At 47.8% G+C, this 25469-nt stretch overlaps 2 protein-coding genes across 4 annotated transcripts; one reads left to right on the top strand and one right to left on the bottom strand.

The window, feature by feature from the left end:
- Positions 1-435: 435 nt before the first annotated feature.
- On the top strand, positions 436-21503 carry pak6 (p21 (RAC1) activated kinase 6). 3 transcript variants are annotated; one of them, XM_076018311.1, is made up of 11 exons: positions 436-598; positions 3436-3812; positions 11282-11392; positions 12124-12371; positions 15148-15810; positions 16715-17248; positions 17891-18024; positions 18943-19069; positions 19158-19283; positions 19382-19516; positions 20049-21503. In XM_076018311.1, the coding sequence occupies exons 4-11, from the start codon at positions 12168-12170 to the stop codon at positions 20214-20216; spliced, it is 2091 nt and encodes a 696-aa protein (XP_075874426.1). In that variant the 5' UTR covers positions 436-598; positions 3436-3812; positions 11282-11392; positions 12124-12167; the 3' UTR covers positions 20217-21503. The 3 variants fall into 3 exon arrangements, with proteins under 3 accessions (XP_075874426.1, XP_075874427.1, XP_075874424.1); XM_076018312.1 differs by lacking the exon at positions 3436-3812; XM_076018309.1 differs by lacking the exon at positions 11282-11392.
- Positions 21504-21569: 66 nt separating this feature from the next.
- ankrd63 (ankyrin repeat domain 63) lies at positions 21570-23867 on the bottom strand. Its single transcript, XM_076018313.1, has one exon. The coding sequence runs from the start codon at positions 23495-23497 to the stop codon at positions 21950-21952; it is 1548 nt and encodes a 515-aa protein (XP_075874428.1). The 5' UTR covers positions 23498-23867; the 3' UTR covers positions 21570-21949.
- Positions 23868-25469: the final 1602 nt, after the last annotated feature.

Genomic DNA, 25469 nt, shown 5'->3' with positions numbered 1-25469 from the left:
GTGTGTGTGTGTTCGTTCTGGCCTCTTTGGTATGAAAACAGAAAGACTGCTGCTGGGGCGTGAATTATTGCACCGTCAGCAGGGGGCGTGCGAGAGATAGGATGCGTTGGGTTTCGACCGATAACGTGTGTATTCTTAATACGGCGGTAGATCATTGTATGCTCGCTACACTGTTGCGTTATTATCAGTCAGTACATCAACAAGAAGTTCGATTAGTCGTGCAGCTCGACCGACTACTTCCAGTCACCCCGGTGTATGTAGTAGTGGTTGTAACCCTAATCTACGGCGATGATGATGATGATGATGATGATGATGATGATGACGTGCTGGACTTGACACGCACGGCAGCGCTGATGAGTGGCAGGGAGATGGGCGGTGTGTTCATTAACGAGTGAAACGCAGCGGTGGGCGGGCCAGGCTCCGGTTATCCCCCACCAGAGGTGACTCCGTCGGCGCGACAACACGTGAATACCTGGCACACGGAGCGGAGAGAGAACCACCGCAGGAACAATCTTTTTTTTTTTCTTTTTCTTTAATTACTACTATTTATTTCTCACTGGAAATATGGCGCGACCCGCAAACATCCCCTTTCAAACTGGTGAGTTCCCAATCCCATCCCGAAACGCGGTGATAAATGATCGGGCAGCGGGTGACGCGCTCTTCCATCATCATAATAACAATAATACGCTGCTTGACCACATCATAATGGCTCCTCTGCGGCTCGCTGGTTGGTAGGGCATATTAGAAGATGATCCCGTGCGAGCGAGCGAGCGAGCTTTCTCTCAATCCATAGCTTTCTCTCTCCCCCAGTGCAGGCGGACAGATGGTGGGAAGAGGGCTACCTTCTCCTTAATGCGCTTTCGCTTTGGAAGGCCCCTCAGAGAAGAGCTTTTTGTGCCCGGCCCGCTCTTACTTATTTTTTTGACGCACAGGAACACTCAGACTCCGCTGGCTGCACAGTCGACGCTCTCAGCCTATTTATACCGTTGGTATCTACATGCACCAGTTCACTGAACGTTCTTTGCCCGATAGGAACTAGTTTAGAGCCCAGCGGATAGTTGGTGGCTCTAAGTGCTTTAAGAAGAAAAAAAAAAAAAAACACCGAAAATTGTAGGTTTACTATTATCAGGTGGATAGAGTGGCCAAAGGGAAAAGCTGAAAGTGATCAAAATGTGGTTACCCTCACTGCAAAGTCAAGATTTTGTCCCACTTTCCAACAACTCATAATGAGGACTTGACATTAGGCTATGACATAATACTGACCTAGAGTAATGGCAAGGCAGCAGCTCCAGACTGTCCATACACATTTCATAGCGGCCTGCAAGCTACCATGACGTGCTTGGTGATTAAACACCATCACTGTACTTTCATCCCCTCGTTGATCATGAGACAGATCAACATTGCAAAGGATCTTTTGTAATATATATATATATTTTTTTTCCTGTTTTCCTCTCGGAATGGGGCGTCCATTTACATCCCTATTGTGGTCACCTTTCTCTTGGAGAATTAACAGGGTTTAACAGGCCATCTGCAAATGCAAGAAATTACATTTGCTTAAGCTACATAGGTCGAACTCAGATGACCCCCCTGGTGTAATCCTTTACACATCCACGCTAAACAATGGAATGAATTGAAATGCAAACAACTGCAGTGGAGTCACTTATGTGGCTGCTGGGCTTTCATTTTAATAACACTAGGGTTAAGACTTCCCCAGTGCCACCAAAGAAACTCCTCCCCTTTTGTCACATTGCAGTTATTTATTATTATTTTTTAAATCCGGGATGTCATTGTTTCCAAGAGGTGCTTCACTATCAGGTCATTGAGTCACCAGGTACGGACATTTGATAACATCTAGTTACTGTGACTGTCTAATAAGAACAGAATGCTCTCAAAAAGCATGTTTAAAACAAACCTGACCTTAATTTATACTTTCGTACAGTGTGTGTTAATATGCTGTCAGAGGGCAAGGAAAATACAATTATATTATGATTTAATCTTAATGTAGAATCTATGTGATGTTTTAGTGGAAGATATTAGAATGTGTGTGTTTTTATTTTTAAGTACACACATTAATCAGCAGTTTTACTTTGTAGTTGCACCTCAGGTCTCATTCATTGACCTTCTGACCTCCTAGGTTTCCATACTAGCTGCACAGAGACAAAGCACACACATGAGTCAGCAGACACTGAGTCAGCAGAACTGTGGTAAATCATTTCCTTGGACATAAAGATCTCCGTTTTACCCCAGCGTGCTCCACCGAATGTGTTGAAAATGGGAAGAATATGAAAGGTGGTAAATTACATAGGTCTCATGTCAAACATGTCAAAGGGGAAGAGTGAGAGAGAGGACAGGTCATACATGCTGCATACACCCCCCCACCACCCCAAAAACCGGCAACTGTGCTATTCTTATGTAGATTTAGCAGAAGCTTTTTCACCAGAGCTGTTTGATGTGCCGGCAGCAACATCATTATTTAAGCCTGTTAGGAGTGTAATTGCATGCATCTCTCATATCAAAACACCATGTATCACATGCATGACCCAAATCTGGCACACGCCGCAAGGAATTTCTGCGCGACTTGACCCTAATACATTTTCCTGCCTCGCGTCGCGTCTTTTTGCGGCGGAATGAATTATTCAGGAAATGATTGTGGTGAGAAAGAGAGGGAATAATTAGGATGCGTGGCTGGGGCCAGAGCTGCAACTTCGCTCACAGCGGCGCCTTCGTTTGCCGTGCTGTTTTTTTTTTTTTTTTTTTCGGGGTCACGGTGGACTCAGAGGAGATTGTGGGGATTGCGCCCTCTTCAAAAAAATAAAAAATAAAAAAAATAAATGGCTCCACAATCTACAACCCCCAAAGCCTCCGCCTCCTCAATTCTTACACACAGCGATACGACAACCCCTCCCGCCATCTGCCATCCTTGACCCTGTCATTCCATGGATAATGCATTGGGCTGAGCAGCAGCAGCAGTGCCTGCCTGCCTGCCTGCCTGCCTGCCTGCTCTCGTGTCACCCACATTGCGTGTCATCCCAGGTGATGAGGTGTAGTAAAGGCGGTCCTCGCCTTACCGTCACCGGAGACCATCCTAAAAATGAGCTCCCTGTCTCTTTCTCTCTTGCGCGCGCGCACGCACATGCACAGAGCAGCACACGCGCTGCTATCAGTTCTTTTGCAGCCCAGTGAGGGAGTGGGAGGAGGCGGAGAAGTGATAAAGAGAGAGAGAGAGGGAGAGAGAGAGAGGAAAGGGAAGGTGGGAGGGAGTGTGTGTGTGTGTGTAAGAGAGAGAGAGAGAGGGAGCAAGAGACAGTGAACGAGCGAGCGAGAGAGAGAGAGGGGGGGTTGGGGATGGAAGGAGCCGGCGTAATATTCTCCCCTCCTGGATGCTGCCCGTCTGCTTTATGGCTTTGTCACTCCTTTGTACGGTCGTGTCCCCAGGAGCGGGCGACGTCACTCCGACCAGCACTCAGCCACGGAGCCGGCGATGAATCGGGAGCAACAAAGAGCCTTTGAGATGGCAGCGTGCGCCTCTGCCCGCAGGGAGGAACGCATCAGGCTTTCCCAGGCAAGCGGCAGCCTGCAGTGTGCACAGGCTTGAAAGCCAGTCCTCCTCCTCCTCCTCCTCCGCCTTCCTCCTCCTTCCTCCTTCCTCCTCCTTCCTCGTCCTCATCGTGTGCATGAGGGACAGCGTGAATGTCGGCGCGCGAGCAAACGCCAGCGAGCGGTGTGTGACGGTCTGCGCGTGTGTGAGCACACACTCTGGCTCCCAGTCCTACCCGGAGGAGAGAGGCTCTCCTCTTCGCCAGGCGGCAAAGGTAAGGAAAATGACAGATTTCCTCCCCCCCCCCGCCCCCCACGCCGCCTCCCACAACAATGCTTTATCCCCTCCAGAGCCGGCTTTTTTTCCCCTCCCTCCAAGCCGAGGGGGAGGAGAGCGGCGGTGGAAATTAGGCTTAACATCATTAATAAAGAGCAGGCTTTACCATCGGCGGGCATCGTCCTCGGCGCGGCGGCCGGAGAGAGAAGAGGGATGTTGGGAGGCTGTGAGCCATCAGTGGGTGCTGATGCTGGGGTGGGGGAGGAGGACAAAACGGGAAGACGTAGAGGGATGCTGCACGTACTGTACGCAGTGATGTGCTGCTATTCGGACTTTCATCCTTCAGCCTCCTGATCACTGGTTTCCCACAAAAACCCCTGCGACCTCCCGCCCATTCCCCCTCTCTCCTTACTTGCGCTGCATCTATTTTAGATCTCTCACAGAATGCAATAATCCCAACGATGTTCCTCTTCTTCTATCCTCTAAATGGAAAACACACACACAGAGACAAAATCCAGTGTGAGAATGTGCTGTTTTCTCCGGTGATGAATCTGGTCTTTCAAGTGCACCAGGGTTCAAGCTGCCTTGTGCATGTACACATACCAGACGGACAGGAGAATGGTGGTTTTAGGTGGGGGGGCGTGTGACACGTTTTCCACGACACTGAACCGTTACCTCACCGAGGATTCTCCCTTCTGCCAGTGAATCATCAGTTATCCCGGCCCGTCGCCGACGACCTTATAGTTAAAAGGGAACTCGCTTGAGAGTTGTGACCGTCATCCCGACAGTGACCCCCTCTGGCCTGTGCGTGATGTAATCGGGGCTTTTGCATCTCCTAAAAAGCGACCGAAATGTGTTTGTGTCTCAAGTTCGCTCATTGACATTCAAGGAGGAGCGAGAGGGTAGACGAGGTAACAGAGAAGGTCTCTTTGGTGCGAACGCACACACACACAGACACACATGCAGCTGGATGTGCGCTTTACTGAGGGCCGATGTGCACACAAGGGCGTCCTGAGAAGTCGTTCTTATTTTTGTGGAGGCCATCCCATCTTGCTTTCAAAACACAGACTCTCTATCCGTCCGTGCGGCGGGACGGTGATGGGACGGGAATTTATGAAACCCTCTCAGACAGACAAACACACAGACAGACAGACACAGGTGTGGGCGGCGTATTATCTTCATGTGCAATGTTTGGGGATGTAAATGTTGCGTTCACGTTCGCCAAAGGAGGGAGGGTCAACTTGCATCACCAGCTTAGCGTCGCCGGGCGGACACGAGACGTCAAGCACCGAGGATTAAAAACGGGGGCTCCAAATTAGGACAGCGCGCCGTGACGCCAGTCCTCCCGCGGGGGCTGAAACAGCAGCCGCGCCGGAAGCCGCGGAGCCAGGCGGCAGGTTGATGCCATGAATGGAGCTCAGCTTTTAAAAATAGTTGAGGCTTTGTTAGGGAGATACTTTTGAGGAGCCTGTTCCAAAAAGAAAAAAGAAAAAAAAACATAAATCAAAGGGTTTCACAAGCACATGCGCGAGAAGAGTAAAGCTCGCGCAGAGGCTCGGCGCTTCGATAAATGAGACCCAAGAGAGACGAGTTGGGCTCCTACCATTGGTTCAGGCCCATCCTACGTTTCTATCAGCTCGGCGTCAAATTCTTCAAAGCGCTTGTTGGGGCCAAGTGGGTCTTTAATTAAGCCGAGCGTGGTCAGTGCTGCGCTCACCTACCCTCCACATTCACGTACCACCAGTTTTTAAGACTTCTCCTGTTCAATTTATCAAAATGTTTATGTTATGTTTATCTTTCAGACAGGACTCACAGGATTAGGCATCCAAAAACCTCTATAGGTCCTGGGTTTTCAGCCAACTTGCTGAAGCACTTTGCGTTTTAAGCTTCCTGCAGCATCGAAACCTTTTAGCCATATTTGAGAGTTTTTTTCAAAGTTTAGGTGTTTCCATTACCAGTTTTTTATCGCGATATTTGGGTTTTGCCCAAATCGAGGGGTAATGGAAACACAGCTACTAACAGTATTCCATTTAGAGCCTCGTGACCCTACCAGTGTTGCCTTTACAGCGTTATGTGAGGTATTTAGCCTAGACCGAGATGGAGACTAGAGCTGTTAGTGCACATTTATGTCCACTGTCTTCATGGCTGCAGGACAAAACAAACCCGTTTTCCTGCCCATTTCCTTGTCGGGAAAAATCAGCGGCAATATGTCAGCTGACACGATGATGCATGCGCTCCGTTGGTGGAACTGTCCTGTCCTCCGGTACCCTCGGCTGTGTGTTGTTTACCGCAAATACATTTGCCCAAGATGATGGAGAAAAATAGGCCGGGGCCTCAGAAGCGGGAAGGCTGCAGTCACGGCGGGAAGCGAGACAACAAAACTTGTTAAAGCCAACTGTCGGGGCACTGACATCTTAAATCTTTGTCTGTTTATTCAGCAGCATTATTCATTTAGTGTGTGTGTGTGTGTGTGTGTGTGTGTGTGTGTGTGTGTGTGTCCGCACCCGTGCACTCCCTTGCTCGCCATCCTCGTTCTTTTCATCTCTTGCTCCGTCACTTCTGCGTTTAGCCTCAGCCCGCTCCCTCCTCCCCGCCCCCTCCCCGCCTGTCTTGACCTCTCATTTCTTGTTTCCCTCTGTCAATATTAACACAGGACTGATGTGCACTCTGCAGATGCCTGCCCTTGAAGAACTGACAGCCCACATTGTTGGGTGCACACATCACATTTTGCCATACACTTCTAATCCCGAGGCCTCCCCCCCCCTCCTCACTTGGTGCAGGAGGGGGTTGTCAGTCTGGCTCTTCGATTTTCTTCTTCTTTCCTTCTTGCAACTGTCTCAGAATTACAGTCCTCTGCGGTTTGCAACTTCAACGACTCCTCTTGAGGTTTGAGCAAAAAGCAACGCGACACAGAAAAGGTTATGTCACTATCAGTAGATCCTCTGCTGCCTGCTGCACTGCACTGCTCTTAAAAACAAAAATGTAAATTGCACATTCTCCATGTATTATTCATCCCACAAGTCATCTGGTATTTAAATTTTTATATAAACCATTCAATTATAATAGGCAGTAACATTAATTTCACAGTGCCATGGCAAATGACAAACATTTTGTATATTTTCGTGTCTGTTCACAAATGAATCAGCCAATTCCTGCATTTGTTATAACTACAAAGAAGCTCATTCATTTTGGATTCATTCATTTTGGAGCTCGGTATGACAAATTTGAAAAATGCGAGATAAATAATAAACACCCAAGTGTTTTCTTTGGGAGTGACCAGAATAGACAGGATGAAGGATGAGGACATCAGAGGGACAGTGACTGTTAGATGTGTTCGAGAAAAAGTCACAGAGAGCACGCACCGAGGAGGGACAGTGAATATCTTGGTAGAGGGATGTTGAGGTTGGAAGTGGCAGGCAGGAGGCCAGGGGGAAGAGCAAAGAGGAGATTTATGGATGGAGTGAAAGAGGACATGAAGTTAGTTAGGAGAAGGTTAGATGGAGACAGACGACTGGGTGTGGCCAAGCCCGAAGGGGAGCAGCCCAAAGAGGAAAAAGGGAAGAAGTAGTTGAGCTAGCTCAGTCCTGACAAAATAAACAACCAATCAGGAGCTGTCGCCATCCACTTCACACGGTCACTGTGTTTTGCCGTCCATCATGGGCCGGAAACCCTTGCATGAAAATAAGCGCTGCGGATTCGCATTGTTCCACGTCACCGAGAGTTACATCCTCTCGCCGGCCTTCTCCTATTGACAGCTCGTCTGCGGCTTCAGAGGTGACTTCAAAGAGAACACGCAGCACCATCTCAAATCATAAACACTGCGCTTGTACCGTCCGGTCACGTCCGACTCCAGTGGACCTTTTTAATGTCCTCAGATGCTGCACGCTTGTGTGTGGGCGCGCGTGTGTGCGCATGTGTGTGTGTGTGTGTTTTACAAAGGACAAGAAAGAGATGACCAACCAAGACACCCCGCCCACCCGCCCACCTCCCACCTCCCTCCTCCCTAGTGAGGCAGTCTCATTACACTGAAAGGGCAGAACGGTCATTGTAATGAAGCTGATAGAAGAGCAATCTCTCTACACCCCTCACACACACACACACACACAGACACACTTAGAGATACACTCTGGGGTCCAACATCAGTTAAGACCTTGATGCTCTCTACTGTGAAATAGACGTCGCTGCCTGTAATTCAGCATAGCTGGATTACGCCTCGACGCGCATTTGACAAACATAAAAAGAGGATTACCTCATCTCCGCTGTCTCCCACCCTCACTTCCCCGTTTGACATGAATTCCCGTGCAAAATAAACACGCGTCCGCCGCTGCAGAGAGCGCGCGTATTAGTGGGGGGCGCTAAAATTAGACCGAAGTGAAGAACTGAGCCGAACACCTTACTAATCCTGCGAGCACAGTCACCTGCTCGCGCTACAATCCGCACGCATACCAATAAAATAACAATTAAAAAAAAAAAACCTGATAGAAGCAGAAATCAGGGCAAATATGTGTGCGGGGAGGGGGATCATTCACCGGAGCTCAGAGCAAATCCAATATCTTTCTCATCTCTCGATCCGCTGCCGCTCAAACACTGCTCCTGCCTCTCGCTCAGGGTGGTTTTAACACAAGAGGTATTTGAGAATCCCCCTCTTCTGTCAGGTCGTGCCTGCGCTGCCCCGTGGCTATGTCAGGTTAAAAACCTAATGATTCGTCACCGAGTGCCAAGGTGCTTTGTTGTTGTTTTGTTGTTGTGTTTAGATGGTGACGCTCCACAGCTGAGAGGATCCACCGTTACGATTTGTCTTATTTTTCATGCTCCATCATCCATAAGGTATAAAGGCCATTTCCTGACTAAATATATTAATTTTTGTGGTTTAGTTCCATCAACAAACAAGATTTGTTTGGCATTTATTTTGCGGTTCTCTCACTGAGCTGAAAGAGGCTGTTTTGGTTCTCTTCCCCCGCTCCCCTACCTGCTCCATCCCTAGGAACAGCCCACTCCCTTCTGATTGGCCAGCTGCTCTATGCTATCCACTAGCAAGTGGGGAAAATGACTGTTAGCTCTCACTGAGTGATGCCTCCCCCACATTAAAAAAAAAAAAAAAAAAAAAAAAAAGCGTGAGTCGCTACGATGATAACAAGCTCGACTACTTATGCGGAAATTCCCCCCCAAATCCAAACAGCTTGTTTCAGCACAGTAACGTGGAAAAAGTCATCCCATCGAGAAATGTGCCACTTGTCATTTTTCGTACGCTTCGTGTTAGTTGGCAGGACAGACACGCCAAAAAAGAAGACGTTTAAGAGCTGAAAAATCATATTCTTCACAATAGGACCCCTTTAATGGCGAAGGCATCTGCAACACAACCCACCCACCCACAACCCATCACACAGCCGCAGGAAATATAAAATAAAACACCTTCTTTTCAAAAGTGATGTCATCCTTTTTGCCGCTTCGTATTCCTGACAGCGGCCAACTTAGTTTTGCCTCAGCACTTTGATAGATCCAAGACAAGCCACTGAGGCATGGGGTCAGGTCTCTGCAGTTCGGCAGGGAGGCGAGGAGGGGGAGGGAGAGTGGGGGAGGTGTGGAGGGCGATGTGACCAGAAAGCGTGATTATGCACCCTTCAACTTCAGCTCTCTTACACTGCAGGCTGAAAGATCAATCGCGTATTGTTATTAAGACAGTCAAAAGCTTGGCGGACGCAGCGGGGTCAATACGAGGCTAGCTGCATGTGATTAAAGCTTGTAAATCAATAAGGGCATCAACGCTTCTACTTATTTTGTCCGGGGGAAAACGCTTCGGCGGAGCGCTTGCGAACGCCGCCCGCGCCTCTCGCTCTGCTGCAGTTAGTTTGTATTTCCAGAGTCCTCAAAGCGAAACGATGTTTGCTAATTATTATTTAATGCTGTAATACGTTCCGCCCTCTGCGGATCTTGAAATATTACTGTACGAACCAGCCGCCTCGTGTGCGCTCCTACTGTACCACCCGGTGCTGCTGGCAGCGGAGAGCTCGCGCATTTGACTCGAGAGTAAATATTGATTGATCTGCTTGTAAAAGGGATACACGGGCGCTTCGCATAAATATTTGTTCGGGCGATGCCAACATCTGTACAATGAACAGCTATCTAAGCAGAGACTCCTCCAGGCGGTGGAGGGGTGGAGTGGGGTTGGTGCAGAGATCACAATCATTTGGTTTTTGTCATCGTTTTCCTCAGGCGTTCATAATTCAGAGAGCAGCCTCGATCGAAAAGAAGCCTTTTGGTGTCTGAAGAAAGGAAACTGGGTCTTTGTCTCTCACTTACATCCAGGTCTGTTTGTGATCTCAGCTAAAGCGCCTCCCCCCCACCCCCCCGTCCACACCACTGCCTTCGCCCTGAGAGCCCAAACACCATAATGCGCCTGTCGGGTACAATTAAAGTCCTTCCCGTTGCCACATTATGTACACAGGGAGAGTACAGAGTCATGCACTCATGCAACACTTAGCACATTAGCCTCAGAATGGAAGTATCGTCAGAGGGCGACATGATTTCAGCCCCTCACCGCTGATCGTGGTGCTGCTCATCTTTGCCCCCCCCGCCCCCAGACCACCCCCCCACGCCCCACTCACCCACCCCAACTTACTGGAAGGCTGCAGGTACAGCTGATGTGACTGGCAGGAGTGACCCACTTCCTGGCAGCGACTGCTGTGCAGCGTGCCAGCTGACAGACGCAACAATAACCGGCTACACAGGGTGGGTACGGACGCACGTGGCGCAAGGAGAGGCTGAAGCTTGCAAACCCAACGACTGAACTCCCACAATCTCACAGTGCACGTTGGGAGATTTGTGTCCGATGACGTTCGCGGGAGCGTTGTGGGCCACTGTGGTGTTTCTATGCATCTGGAGGGCTGCGCACTGCTCAAGTTCTTCAGGCTGGCTGTTGTCATTAACGTGAGAGATGTAGCAGGGAGGTATTGGTGGCCCCTGTGACATCACAAAGGGGTGATTTGCAGAACACGCTCTCTTGACGGCAGAAGAAACAAGAGAAGTAAAGGATAAAGGACTTTTCTCATTTCTTTGGCATTTCAGGGTAGAGACACCTTATAAGGAGAACACACCGGTGAAGCAAATTTAGTGTAAAATGTCACGTTAAAGATTGTGATATTTACGGTGCACTCAAAAACGTTGTAAAAGAGCCACTACTTTTTTCAACCGGTCGTTGAACTGAAAAAGAGGGAACAATTTCTAACAGCTGCGGTCATATTTACATTTTAGGCGGATGGGCCGTCCCTTCTGTTGTGCTTCCTGTGATCAAAGCGCTGTGTCGCGCATGAGGCACCGGACCTCGTACACGAAACAGGCGTGTCAGTCAGCCGCACATTATTCCATGTCATTCATTGTCGCCACTCATATCACATGCGTCCCGTCCCGCGTGCCGTCGCTGAGACCTCTCCAGACCAACTTCACAGTCTGCTTGTTTCTGTCCCTCAGAGCCGTCCGACGGAACATCCTCTGCCGTGTGAGCTCCGCGAAGCGGCATTAAAACTAATCACGGGACTTGAGTTGGAGCGATTATCTCCGAGAGCAGCTGTGGAAATGCGGGTAAAGAAGTTTAAATAATTCCCCGCGCTTAAATGAGAATAAATAGATAAATAAATAAAGCTTAACACTCAGTTAAACCGAGTTAGTGCCGGACCAAATGCTGAAGTATCCAGCTGTGGATTAAGTGGTTACCCTCCCTGCAATCGAGGGCACACAAGCTACTAATTAGGAGGGTATATGAAAGGGTTACAAAGGGTTTATGAAGGATAGCCTGCCATTGCATATTTGCGCTAGTACAAATGTGTGTGTGTGTGCGCGTCTGTGTGCGTGTGTGTGTGTGTGTGTGTGTTCCTTGCGCCGCTAATGCACTCAAAGCCTGTGGGCACTGGCCAGCTCAGCCGCGTGCTCATCAGTTAAATGGCACAGAGAATGAATAAGCCTTAATTGACCAGATATACTTCATTACACATGTGCTTTCAAATCCATCCACTGTCCTTGCAGTCACTCTCCGAGGCGCAAGCTCGTGACAGGCACTCAGATCAGCCCCAGCGTTGTACACGTCCCTGATATGGGAAGAGAGATCAGCCCCTTGAATACACAGTGTGTTTTCTTTCACTGGACAGACCTGATCAGAGATGGAAACAGTCTGTGATAACAGCGGTGTCCTTGTGATCGCCAGTGCGGAAGAGATTTGCTTGTTTTCAAAATGTCAAGATTGCAAATAATGGTACATTTTTGGTGTTGCGTGCCGAGCACAGTTTACCAAAAAGGCGGAATGCTCTTCTCCGCAGGGACATTTTGAAGCGGGCAAGCTGTCACCCACGTGGACCTGAGGATGTTTCGCAAGAAGAAAAAGAAGAGGCCTGAAATATCAGCGCCCAAGAACTTTGAGCACCGTGTCCACACCTCGTTCGATGCCAAGCACGGCTGCTTTGTGGGCCTGCCAACGCAATGGCAAAGCCTGATAGAAAACCTTCGCAGGCCCAAGCCCATGGTGGACCCATCCCGGATCACAGAGGTGGAGCTGAGGCCAAAGAAGGTAGGCCGCACTTCCGGCTTCAAGATCGATCCACTGGCGTGGAGGCGGTTAAGCAAAGTTTTCATTTGCAGTGTTTACCACTTTAATGTCTGGGAGAATGATGCATAAAAATGTGCTAACGGCCTCATGGATGCATGAGAGTCCGGGTCTGCAGACGGATCCCGCTGTCTCAGAAAATGCCATAATCCTCTGACGGCGGTGTGGAAGGAAGTCCCTCCTCCCTTCTCTATCCTTCCCATCTCCACGCTTTCCTATCCATCATGGGGCTCAGCTAATGACCCTGCTGTGTACACTGACTGTACAGTGTTGAATGCTCAGAGGGGCCCAAAGATTTATTACCCCATGCTGGCAATTAATAACAGTCCATGCTGTGTTTCCACGGATGCCAAACAGACGGGATGAAAAAAAAAAAAAAAAAAGTGCAGGTACAGTAAAGTAAACGGCTGCGAGCGATTAGGACTGCAAATCTCAGAAATGATGCGCTTCGCTGGTCATACGTGTCGATTCTGCTTGCGAGCATCTATGAAAAGCAGAACAACAGTACAACAGCAGTGCCAGAAGGTGGTTAGTGCTGATCAATATAGCAAACATCACGTCAGCGTTTAGATTTGGTGCTACCGCACACTCATGATGAAATGCCAAGACAACTTAATAAAAGCATCTATTAAAATAAGACTTGTTTTACCAGACTGGGAGGGTGGGGCCCAAGTGGGCCACTGAATTATGCAGTGGTGGCATGCATGTTTTAACGATATGTCAACTGGCCAGAATGGCGGCTTTATGTGTAAATGCAAGAGTACATACATACATATATATACATATATATATACACACATATATGCATGTATATATACATATATACATATATATATATGTATATGTATATATACATATAAATATATATATATACACATATATGTATATATATACATATATATATATGTATATATACATATATATAATATATACATATATACATATATATATACATATATACATATGTATATGTATATACATATATACATACATATGTATATATGTATATATATACATATATACATATATATATGTATATATACATATATATAATATATATACATATATACATACATATATATATATACATACATATATATGTATATATGATATATATATATAGACCATACACTGATGCTAAATCAATTCAGTTTTTTTTTGTAGCTAATTTATCTAATATCACAACAGTGTTAATTTAAAATGACAAATATACCGGTGACTAACACCACAACACCACAAGTGGCACCATATATAGGCAATACAAAATCTTCACAACACCTCCATCCAAAATATAAAACTTAAAATGTGCTGTCTGACCTCACACGGCAGCTTATTAAAATATCACAAGGTCACAGTGCTTCTATTCACATTGTGAGCAATTCTTTGAAGCAGCACCACAGCGCGGCCTTGTGAATAAATCTAATGTTTTCAACAAAAGACATGCTGCGTCTTGTAAGACAGCCTATTACAAATTTTAAATAGAAAAAAACGAATATATAATTGAAATTGGTTTTTTTCTTTTTTATGTATAATTGAGTTGAATTTGAAACTTTTCAAGATCAAGATAAACTTAATTTTCTCACATGGTGAGAAATTTGTTCTGGGCCATCGCCCGTGCAGTTTGCAGCCACAGACATCCAACAATACAACAATTCAACACAAATACAACAATTCAATACAACACACTTTCTCACATTTGTGTGCTGTGCTGGAGACTCCTGCTCTCGCCTGCTGCTCTGGACTGCTTTGTCAGCTACGCTGGTGGTTTTGATTCCATTTCACACTGTTACAGCAGCATGGAGAGGCTTGTCACTTCAGCAGTTAAATTTTGCACAATAGATGTATGTATTCATGCTCTAATGAATGCTGTAGGCTCAGTAGAAAGGTTGCACAAGACAGATTTGCTCCATATCAAATCAGAATGACTAAGGACTGCGCCACATTGTCAGAAAAAAAACATACACATAAGGGCTAATACCATTACAATCACTTGGGCAGTAAATGTATGAGAGTCTACTCACATCTTCAGAACCACATGGCTGACCATCACCATCTCTGCTGGGTTTGGAGAAGACATTTTGGCAGCCTGGGAAGGATTTCTTTTCTCTGTGATTTTGGTGCGCTGAACAATCCTCTACTGCCTCTCAGGTTGGAGTTTGAACTGCACCTCTTCTTTTGACAAACTGAGGGACTGTAGGCCAATTTGCGAGGGTTGGAATCTGGGGTAGCCAATCGTATTGCACCCCTGGCCAAAGCCCTTAACCCCCACCGCTCCCCGAGACAGGCGCCTGCAGCAAAGGCCATGATCCACTGCCTGTCACTTGTTTCTAAAAAGGTGCTGCAGCAGGTGAAATGTCACTTGGAACAAGAGAGGCTGTTGACTGCCTGTGAACTGTGCTTGACTCTGAGCAGAGAGTGACTAATGAGCTACTGCACACTCTGTCTTACCACTGCACAAGTAAGTCTGTTCTGGCAGGAGATGGAAGGCTTGGTGCATTTCCCACTGAATCAGGGTGAGGGCGCTTGCTCTTTACATGCATTGAAATTATAAGTTTATATTAGTTATTTCCATATACTCTTGTCAACATACTGTTAGAATAAGCCAGTGAGGAAAATATTTTGTTTTCTACTTTCTATATTTAACTGATCTCTGAGTAATTAGAATTTCACGCAACATCCGTCTGCGATATAATCATAACTGCCACCATTAAAATAACGATAATCTCCTCTCCTTTCTCAGACCATCGTGCGCGGCAGCATGATCGGCCACGGAGACTACATCGCCGCCATGATCAACGACATGAGCCGCTTGTCTGTGACCAGCTCCAATTCTCTGAGGAAGAGCAGCCCCTCGGCAAGGAAGAGGGCCCAGTCTCTGGGCAGGCTGGGAGAGGAGAATGAGGCTGACCCCTACCAGTACGAGAGCCTCACTCAGGATGACGAAGACGAAGACGATGTGGGTCAGGACCCCTGGATGGAGAGGGCGAGGAACATCCACAGCGAGACCAACACACCCTACTTGGGGATGAAGAAGAGCATCACGCTGCAGCCCAACGGGATCCTGCCGAAGGCTAAGTCCACCTACGAGGTCAGCTTCAGTCACCTGGACGGACCCTTGCCGCCGCCTCCGTCTCACAACTTCCCGATGCCGAGTCAGGGGCCTTACATGAGTGGCGAGCTGGGCAGCCCTCAGGAGAGAGTGATATGGAAGAGAGATTTCCAGCTCCCCAGGGGAATGCCGCCAAGTCAGAGGCCCGTCGCTTGTTTCTACAGCCCTGCTATGACAATGCAGCAGTCTCATGGAGACATTCCGACAGTCCCAACAGAACTGCGGCCCAACCCACCCATGTACATGCCCCCCCAGAACAGCCCTGGACGACCGTTCTCCTCCTATGACCTCAAAGTAAGTTGGCAGAGGATGCATGAAATGCACACAGAGGGAACCGGTCCATTAATTTTCACTCACTTTTGTTTTTACGTATACCTGGAACATTTTGTACATCATAGATTTTTTTTCACCTATCCATTTGGTGTGGGACCCCAAAACATGCATTAATGAACAGAAAACCTTGGGAAGTGATTGTAAAAACCTTTGTTCTATCACATTTCAGTTGACAAGTCAGATTTGTGACGGCTACGTCAGCCAGAATGTAGAGTTTGAAGTAGCTGCATGTCAGTTCTACTATGGGCTGACTATGGGCTGCATATTTAACTAAATTCTTACCAAAGACAGTCTGTAGCAATGTGAAAATATTGTGTGTCGCAATTTGTCACTTCCCTTCCATTTCCATTTTAATATGACAATTCCATCCAAAAAACACATTGCACTGTAGTAGCTTGACGCAGTCACTTCTTGCTCTTCTCCTCCTGCATCACTATCAGCAAAGGACGGTGATTGATCGTTTATGGAGAATTCTGAGCAACTGAAATAAGCTGTCTATCATCTGTCTAGGTGGCAACAAAAAAAAATGCGGAAATGAGGAAAGCTTCCTCTTCAGAGAGTGGAAATGTGTGATCCAGCTGGACTCAATGAGCATTTTGGTTTTGAATGTATTAAATATATAAGTATTTTATATTTGATTTAAAAACCAAATATGCGTTTTCCAGTGTGAGTGGGGTCGTCGGAGATGAGGAAGGGTTGTGTTTGGCGAGAACTCAGCAAAAGCTCTTGGGTTCACCTTGCATCACCTCTACATGGGTTAAGGACTTCATTTGCATTCCCTTTCGCGCAGCTCTCGAAGGCCAGGCATTTATTTCCCCTCTCGTTCTCGGCTTTCGTCAGCTTTTTCCTTTGTTTTATTGCGCAGGCGGATTCGGCGGTGAGGTACCACTCCAGCTTCCTGCCCACAGGCACCAGTAGTCCTCTGGTTGGGGGCATCAGACCCCAGCGGACGGTGCGCTCTTCAGCCAGCTACACGCTTGGCCTGTCTCCAAATATGGGACTACGGCCAAACGGTCCCGAACCTTTCCTGAGACATTCCGGATGTCCCAACCCTCCCTACCCGAGGCAGGACAGCCCCTCTCAGCCTCGACCTTCCCCTACAGGCTCACTGGCCACCAGTCCTCAAGGCATGTGCTCCCCGGCCTTCAGACCACCACAGCACCCGTCACCCAGGCCTCCGCCGGACCCGCCCAAAGTCACCCATGAACAGTTCAAGGCGGCCCTGCAGATGGTGGTGGACAAAGGCGACCCGCGTTCCTACCTGGAGAACTTTGTGAAGATCGGGGAGGGCTCGACGGGCGTGGTGTGCATAGCCCGAGAGAAGCACAGCGGCAGGCAGGTGGCAGTGAAGATGATGGATCTGCGGCGGCAGCAGAGGAGAGAATTGCTATTTAATGAGGTACAGTGTCCGTCGTGGTTTCAAAACACATTCATTCAACACAAATCACCAATAACAAGGCAAGGCATTCATTCATTCTTCAGAATCGATTTTTAAAATTAAACTAAGAAACGTGGCTTTTGTGGCGCTGTAAAAAAAAAAAAAAAATAGAATAGATTGATGGTCTTCCAGAAGATTGCTTTGCTTTCAATGTGTGATCATTAAGTCCACTAGTACCCAGTGACAGTTACTTGATAACTGGCTAAGGACCACACAGACTTTATTTCCATAAATATTGGAAACAAAACTTCCTTAACACTAAAAACTTTTTCAACTTCTAGTGCAGTTGTGGGTTACTCAAAAATTGGGTTTGTCCTTAATTTTAAAAACAGATGCATAACATGTTTGTTTTGTGACTTAACTTAACGGAGGACATGAGAGGTTGTAAAACTTGGCAACGCTGGGTGCCAGAATCTTTAGTGAAAAAGAGCTAAAGAGCTGCAGTAGTTTTATTTATCCACAGTGAAAAATGAAGGTTGATATTTTCAATTCTTGCTCATTTTTACTGATGCCAAGCCAAATTTTGCACCCTTTTTATTATTGTCACATGGTATGGTAAGTAATAAAATATTTCTCACAGTTTTCGTTCCTCCGCTGTTGCAGGTTGTCATCATGAGGGACTATCAGCACAGGAACGTGGTGGAGATGTTTAAGTCAGCCCTGGTGGAGGAGGAGCTGTGGGTCATCATGGAGTATCTGCAGGGCGGAGCACTGACCAACATTGTGTCTGAAACAAGGTAAAATCACCTCCTCCAAAGAAAGCAATGTTTCATATCATTTTTTATCAACCCAGTTGACCACAAGGGGGTAGTGTGGCATTGACTGGTGGATAAAAAGCAGTGCACTCAGACAGACTGCCACTCGGTCAATAATCTCACTCCAAGCCGCGTCTCTCTGGAGACCAGCAATTAGAGTAATTTAATAAAATAATCAAATCAGGACGTTGTTGAGCTGTCGGAGGTTGAATCCTGCTGAAAGTTTGTTTTACTGCCGCACTGCAGTTTTGTCGAAACAAGAGAAGCACGTTGACAGCAGTGAGCAGTTTGGTCGGGGTGTATTTGTCCCAAGCTGTCAATGAAATGTGTTTTAATTATTAATGCACGGCTGGCCCGCTCTCCGCGGGGTGGCATCAGGGTCACATTACTTGACTCGAAAGGACAAAACAATTTCTCTCAAGGCTGGTGACGTAAGATGAACCCGCCATCCCAGAAAAGTCAGCAGATAAAGGAGTTGGGCATCAATTAACTTGCCCTCTCTCTTTTTTTTCTTGTAATTCAAGTGCTGAAATAATGCAGAAAGGTTTTCCAAACGCAGTCTTTGACACATCATAGGTGACCAGAGAGCTGCGCTCGTCGAGAGCGTGACCTCGCTTTCAATTTGAAGTGGTTCCTTCTTCTCCCTTTGTCACTTTTTAAAACATCAAAGCCACATTTACATTGTGGAGGACTTGACAGGTTTTGGGGGGTCGTCCTGCTGTGGTGGAGGTTTTTTTTTTTTTTTGTTACTCTTTTTTAAATTTTTTTTATTGCACCACCACAGTCGCTGGTGCTTTACCGAGTAATGAATTTTAACCACTTCCTCAGCTGCCGATTCGCTGCATCTCATATTGGAAAAGTGTGCAAAGCGAATTTTGAATCTGTGTGTTTTCCCTCAAGGCTGAATGAAGAGCAGATTGCCACGGTTTGTGAGGCGGTTCTGCAGGCCCTGGCATATCTCCATTCACAAGGAGTCATCCACCGAGACATCAAGAGTGACTCCATACTTCTCACTATAGATGGAAGGGTACAATCGCTTCTGTTTCCGCCTCCCCATTTTCTTCTTTAGCTCCTGGTCGATCCTGATAACTCAGCCTCCCCTTAATTCTCTGCAGGTCAAGCTCTCGGATTTTGGATTCTGCGCTCAGATCAGCAAGGACATCCCAAAGAGGAAGTCTCTGGTGGGAACACCTTATTGGATGGCCCCGGAAGTCATCTCCAAATCGCCATATGGCACCGAGGTGATGAGGCAAAGGCGTTTGTGTCCTGAAAAGCAAGCGTTGATTTTTTCCAAGGTGTGAGGTTTTCGAGTAACTCTCCCCGCATGATGACGTGGCAGGTGGATATCTGGTCGATGGGTATAATGGTGGTGGAGATGGTGGATGGAGAGCCGCCGTACTTCAGCGAAACCCCCGTTGCGGCGATGAAGAGACTCCGGGACGAGCTCGCTCCCACCGTACGGAACGCCAACCAGGTATGAGAGCAGGCCGACACGCAGAGAGTGTAGGAGGAGAGTGCGCTTGTGAAACTTGAACGTCCACTTCAGTCTGCACGAGTCCACTCGGATCAAATTTACTGTAATAATAGTCGGTATGAGTTTTAAAGTAGGTATTTATGCAGCCCTCTGAATTAATTTGAGTTGTTTTTGGTTGTTGTCCTGAGCGCCATCACAGGTTAACACTCTTAATTAGGCTAGTGATTGACCTTTATTCAGATTTGTACTTTCGTCAAGATCAGTGTCAGTCAATCATATTCACTGCACCCAGCAGTTGTTGCTTGGCCAGTATTCCATTGGAGCGGTATCACCGAAAGCTTTCTCCACAAGGGAAGGATGAGAATCCTGGTCTGAGCATTTTATGATTCACGTGAACTGGATCGACAATCAGTCACGGCAACACTCAACAGCTATCGCTTTGACACACCGGATGCATAAAAAAAAAAAAATCATGCTGCTGAACAACCACTTGGTGAGGCTAAAACCTGTATTTATATCCGTCTCGTTCTAGATCTCGCCGGTTCTGAAGGACTTCCTGGACCGCATGCTAACTCGGGACCCCCTAGAACGAGCCAGTGCCACTGACCTGCTCGAGCACCCTTTCCTGCTGCAGAGCGGCTCACCACAGTGCCTGGTCCCGCTGGTGGAGCAGTATCGCAAGCGCATGTCCCGTTGCTGACGCGTGAAATGCCGACCTTCAGTCAGTCTGACCTGGCCAGGAGACAAGAACCCGGTTCTTCTAGCACCCGAGCCAACGGGAACTCAGCATCAGAGGAGGCGGACCCAGTCGGCTTGTTGTTGCTGGGACTTAAAGGCAGCAGGGAGACCAGTTTGGGTGACAGACAAACACCGCCGCATGGTTCTGGGCATGAGAGAAGCACTTTAGGAGTGAGGCAGCATGCAGTTCTTCAACTCTCGTAAAAAAAACCCACGTAATTGGTTCCTGTGAAATTCAGGGGAACCAAACACATCACGGTGCATATCAGCAATCAATAATCCACTTATCTAGATGTGATGAATGGCTGCCGTGCAAAGCCGGTGTTTTGCGCTCACACGGCGGTGGCACTATCTGTTATCATGGAGGAGGAAAGTTACTTTTTGCACAGCCACACTGTCGTTTCCAACGGGACTAGAAAACCACTCAGTGCACTGCACAAACACTGACCGCAGACTCCTTGCATGGCCAAATGGAGGCGCACCTGGCCTGTTGTGAATGCTTGAATATCAACCAAACTGGGACGTGAAAAACAATTCTTCTTTATTAGCATAATAAATGGGTAGATGAAAGCCCAGCTGCTACTACTGGGCTACTGGAAAATCACCAGTACCATAATCCTGTTTTTGTTTTTTGTTTTTTTTTATATTTATTCCAGTTTCCAAAAGATGTTGTGGGGTTTGTTTGTATGACGTGAAGTTGCAAATAGTTTTCATTATTATGTACGGACTTAAAGTGTAAGTAGACAAATGAATAATGTAAATAACAAAACAAAAAAAAGAATATTAGGTCACACCTGCTGATCCACGGCAGGAATTTAGATGAGGATATTTCCAAATGAACTTTTTCCTTCGCGAAAAATGCGAGTGCACTGCTTGAGTGTTTTGCGTGCACGTGCGTGGGAGCATGTGGGCACATGGATGCGTGGGAGGCGCCTCTTGGCGTTGTGAGGGACTCTTTTTCAAAAAAAAAAAAAAACAAACGCTGCGAGGTTTTGTGTGTGTAGCCGCTCGGCGGGATGCGTGTGAGTGCGTTTTTGCATTTCTTTGCCTCGACTAAAGCACACAGGCCTGGCATGTGATGCTGCAGGACGTCCGCCTGCTGAGAAACACTTTGCACATAGTCTTTGTACTCGGACACGGATACCTGTTGACATGTTTCATGTATTTCTATCTTGTGTGTGGATCGTTCAAGACAAAGAGAATTACACATTTTAATTTTATATAAATTAATAAATGCATATCGAATTGACTCGGCGCCGGATCTCCCTCCTTCACACACGAGTGAGTTGACAGAGCAGTTGTTCAAAGTTTTTATTCGGCATCCACCATGACACACTCAGGGCACAGAATGTTTTTCAGTAAAATTCAATACACCTTATGAACACGGAGGCGATACCAATTGTTAAAATGACTAGCAATATAAATCTTATATATGTATATTTTTAATTATTAAATAGTTGTTTTCTGTTAAACAATTTGAAATAGAAAATTATATACAACAAAACGTCAGTTTTCAAACCTTATTTTTCTCCCAAACACATGAAAAAACGCATTAAATAAGCAAAAAAAAAAAAAAAATTCTACATCGTTATTTCTCTTGACAAATATAATACCAGCAGAAAAAACAGACCACATTTCTGAACATTAAGTGCTGTATAAAAGCCTTCGCCAGCTGAGGACTCCTGCAGCCTCGCTCTAATTGAGAGCAGACCGAGACGAGCAGCTTTCGAACTCACACTTGACGCCGCTGATGCTGTCGACGCTGGGCTGGCTGTCCACCTGCTGGTGGTGCGTGTGGGACAGGGGGAAGGTCTCCGAGCGCGACATGCGGCCACGGCCGCCGGACGAGCCGGGCGAACAGTCGATCACCATTCTCATGAACTCGGGCGCGGTGAACCGGCGCAGCAGCCTGGTCCCGAGACCCCTGAGCCCCGGGCCGCGGCCGGGGATCTTCCCACCGTCCGCCTCCCCCCTGGCCGGCAGCAGCTTGCCGTGTCGGGCGAAGCTCCCCCGCTTCTGCGCTAAGGGAGCCGCCTCGTTGGCCTCGTCCCGCTGCGACCTGCCGCTCTCCGCTGGTGCTCTGCCTGCCTGAATCTTCCCGCCTGGAAGAGGTTTCGGCGGTGGGACGCTCTTGTCGGCGTCGCTCGCTGGTCCGTGGCATTCCGTCTTGTCTACCAGGCACCTGTCGTCCTGCAGCGAGGCTCTCTTCCATCTTCGGGCCGCCAGCTTCACGTCGCTGGCGTCGCCTTGGTAGGACTGCTTCCTGCCGCCTGGCAGGTCCAAGTTCAACGACTTCGACTTCCCCCACGCTGGCAGGCTTGCCGCGTTCTTGCCCTCTTGACCGACGTCCCTCTGGCTCTTCGGCCCTCTCGTCTCTCGCAGCTGGCAGTTCTGCAGCTGCTTGGCCGCGAAGGAGACGCCCTGACCCGCTTCGGTCATCTGGCTTTTCTCCACCTGAGGGGGCAGAGCCCAGCTGTGGCGACCTCCGTCCTCCTGGGACTGGCTCCGAGGACACCTGAAGCGGCTCCACAGCCCGCCGCCGTCGCCCGTCTTAAGCCGTCTCTGGAACACGGCGGGGAGTTGCTCCTCGTTGCCGACCTGCTTGGAGAACCTCTCCAGGATGTGCCTCGGCAGCCTGTTGGGCAGCCGGCTGTCAGCTTCCCCGGCCGTGCCTGAGTCGGCGAAGGCATCGGCGGGGCCGATGCCCTTCCTGCAGGAGAAGTTCAGGATCTGCACGCACTGACCGTGCCCGAAGAAGTTGGCCACGTCCACGGCCGAGTGGCCGGCGTTGTTGGTCCTGTCGAGCCTCAGCCCGAGGCGCTTAAAAGCCCGGACTAGGAACTCCACGACGGGGCCGTGTCCGGAGAAGGCGGCGTACATCAGGGCGCTGTTGCCCCAGGCATCGGAGACATCCGGGTCGGCGTTGAACTGCACGAGGAGCTTGACCACGTCCAGGTGACCCGCCTCACACGCGTGGCTCAGGGCCGTGCGGCCGTTCTCGTCCTGGCAGTTGACGTCGGCTCCCTTCTCCAGCAGCAGCCGGGTGAACTTGGCCCTGGTGCCGAGGTCCGGCAGGCAGGCGGCGAACATGAGCGGCGTACGACTGTTCTCCGTCTTGGAGTTGATGATGCGTCCGTCCAGGGCGTCCAGGATGAAGCGCGCCAGGTGCACTTTGCCGCCGTGCATGGCGTCCAGGAAGGTCTTGGTGCCGGAGCCTTGACGCAAATCTTTCGGCCGCATCATCCTTGAGCAGACACTCGTGTGGGACGAGGTGTCCGGACGGGGGTTTTCTTTTTTTGCCGAGGCAGAAGTGTCGGCGAGTTGTTGGGAGGCACTCCGACTCTGTCTGACGGCGAGCGTTGTTCACCTCTGAGTAAGACTCGCGGAGGAGCTGCCAGTGTTTTTATACTCCTCCCTTCACATGCCCGCCCTACGTTGCCAAGGAAACAAACGTCTAAGGGCTATTATGCGGTGGCAGCATCCATTCAGCCCGAGCGCTGTCTTCCCGGAGAGAAATACACTCGATTTTGAACCGAGGCACTACTCAATGAAACAAAGACAGTCTGTGTTTGTTTTTTTTAAGTGGGAGTTTCAGTTCAGTTTGACTGAAAAGCCACATGTATCCTTGTTTTTGCACAAAATGAAAAAAAACTTTTAATTAACAAATACACCTATAGGTGATTGAAAAATAGTTGAAACAAACCAATAATAATATAAACAGAAGCATTTGTCGTCATTTACAGCAACAATGTCCATCCATGCATCAACCTTTGGATTGAACCTGTTTCTGATTCTACACTGTGTGTCCTCAAGGATTCATACAAATGAGTTTGCCTCAAGGTCCTTTTGAAGGTTAAAAAAAAGTAGCATGCGAGCTCAGGTAGGAAAAGCTAGAAAAACCAGACTGTCATTACCCTTTTTAAAATGAATGATCAACTGATAGAAATGTCCACTGATTCATTTTCTTCAAATTGATTCACAAAGTAAAATTTGCATTTTGCATAAGAATAAAAAGCAAGGGTTTATTTTTCCATGAGGTGTCAACATAACATGTAAACCAGCCTTGTGGCTCCTTTCAAGATGAACAATATTTGAAGTAACAGTGGTAGTATTAGTGATGTAAAATAGCCACATCTCTTTCCGTACACAGGTAAAAAAAAAAAAAAACTTCTCATAATTGCTGCAAACTACCAACCAATGATACAGCACGCACCTTTCATTGGACACAATGTCTCGTATTAGCACTTTTGCTTTACAGACGCGCAACCAAGAAAGAATAACCTTGTCTGACAGTCTCTCACACGAGAACACAATTTAATTACGTCAAAACGGTTCATATAAATCTCAGCAGGCCCAAAAACGGTGCCAAAGAGTGAAGTGGGGAGAAACATCGCCGGGGTTCTGCGTTCCTTACTGCTCACCATCTGGCTTCATCAAAAACCTCAGCAGGTCCTTTATCGCACTCACGCATGGCACCAGTGGCTGAAAGTCATCAAGATTATTTTCAGCGTTTCAGCGGAAGTCTCAACGCACCGTAATGCAGTATTCTTTGGCAGCGATGCTGTTATTTAATTTTTATTTTTTGGGATTTTCGCCGGCGCTCAAACATGGTGCTGGAATCATGTATATTAAGACAGGTTTCACAGGTTGATTCGCAAAAAGAAACAAATGCCACTAACCTGAAATAAGAAACTTTTAAAACCATCCTTAACACAGTTAGCTTTTACAACAACCACTTCTGAAAATCTGGTCTCTGTGACATCACATAGGGTGCTGACAGAACCCACACTGACACAGAGAGAACATGCAAACTCCACAAAGAATGGGCCTGGGACACAGAAAGGTCCCAAGCCCGGAATCAAACCCCCCGCAACCTTCTTCACTGCACCACCGTGTCGCCGTGTCCCTTCCACTCCTGCTGATAATAAATCCAGCGAGAGAAAAGCATATTTGGGGAGACTGAGGCAGGACATTGTGTTGCTCTGAGCTCTGAGGAACACTCAGAGTCCCTGTGTGACTTCTTCCCCAGAGTCCCAGTTTTACCACAGAGGCTCACTGAGGACACCTCAACCGGATATGTCTGAGCCAAAAAGATTGAATGTGTCCCAATGGGCAGACTGTGAGGTTGTTATTTTTGCGTGACTTGAAGCCTCAAGGTAACTGGTTCAGGAAGATCTTCTGCTTGGACTGTTTGCTGTTCAGGTCCATCACTACA

Source organism: Nelusetta ayraudi, unplaced genomic scaffold (assembly GCF_046127955.1).
Source record: "Nelusetta ayraudi isolate G7.1 ecotype Tasmania unplaced genomic scaffold, CSIRO-AGI_Nayr_v1 ptg000007l, whole genome shotgun sequence".
NCBI classification, from domain to species: domain Eukaryota; kingdom Metazoa; phylum Chordata; class Actinopteri; order Tetraodontiformes; family Monacanthidae; genus Nelusetta; species Nelusetta ayraudi.
The sequence above is the reverse complement of the archived record's forward strand: the minus strand, read 5'-3'. Positions and strand labels throughout refer to the sequence as shown.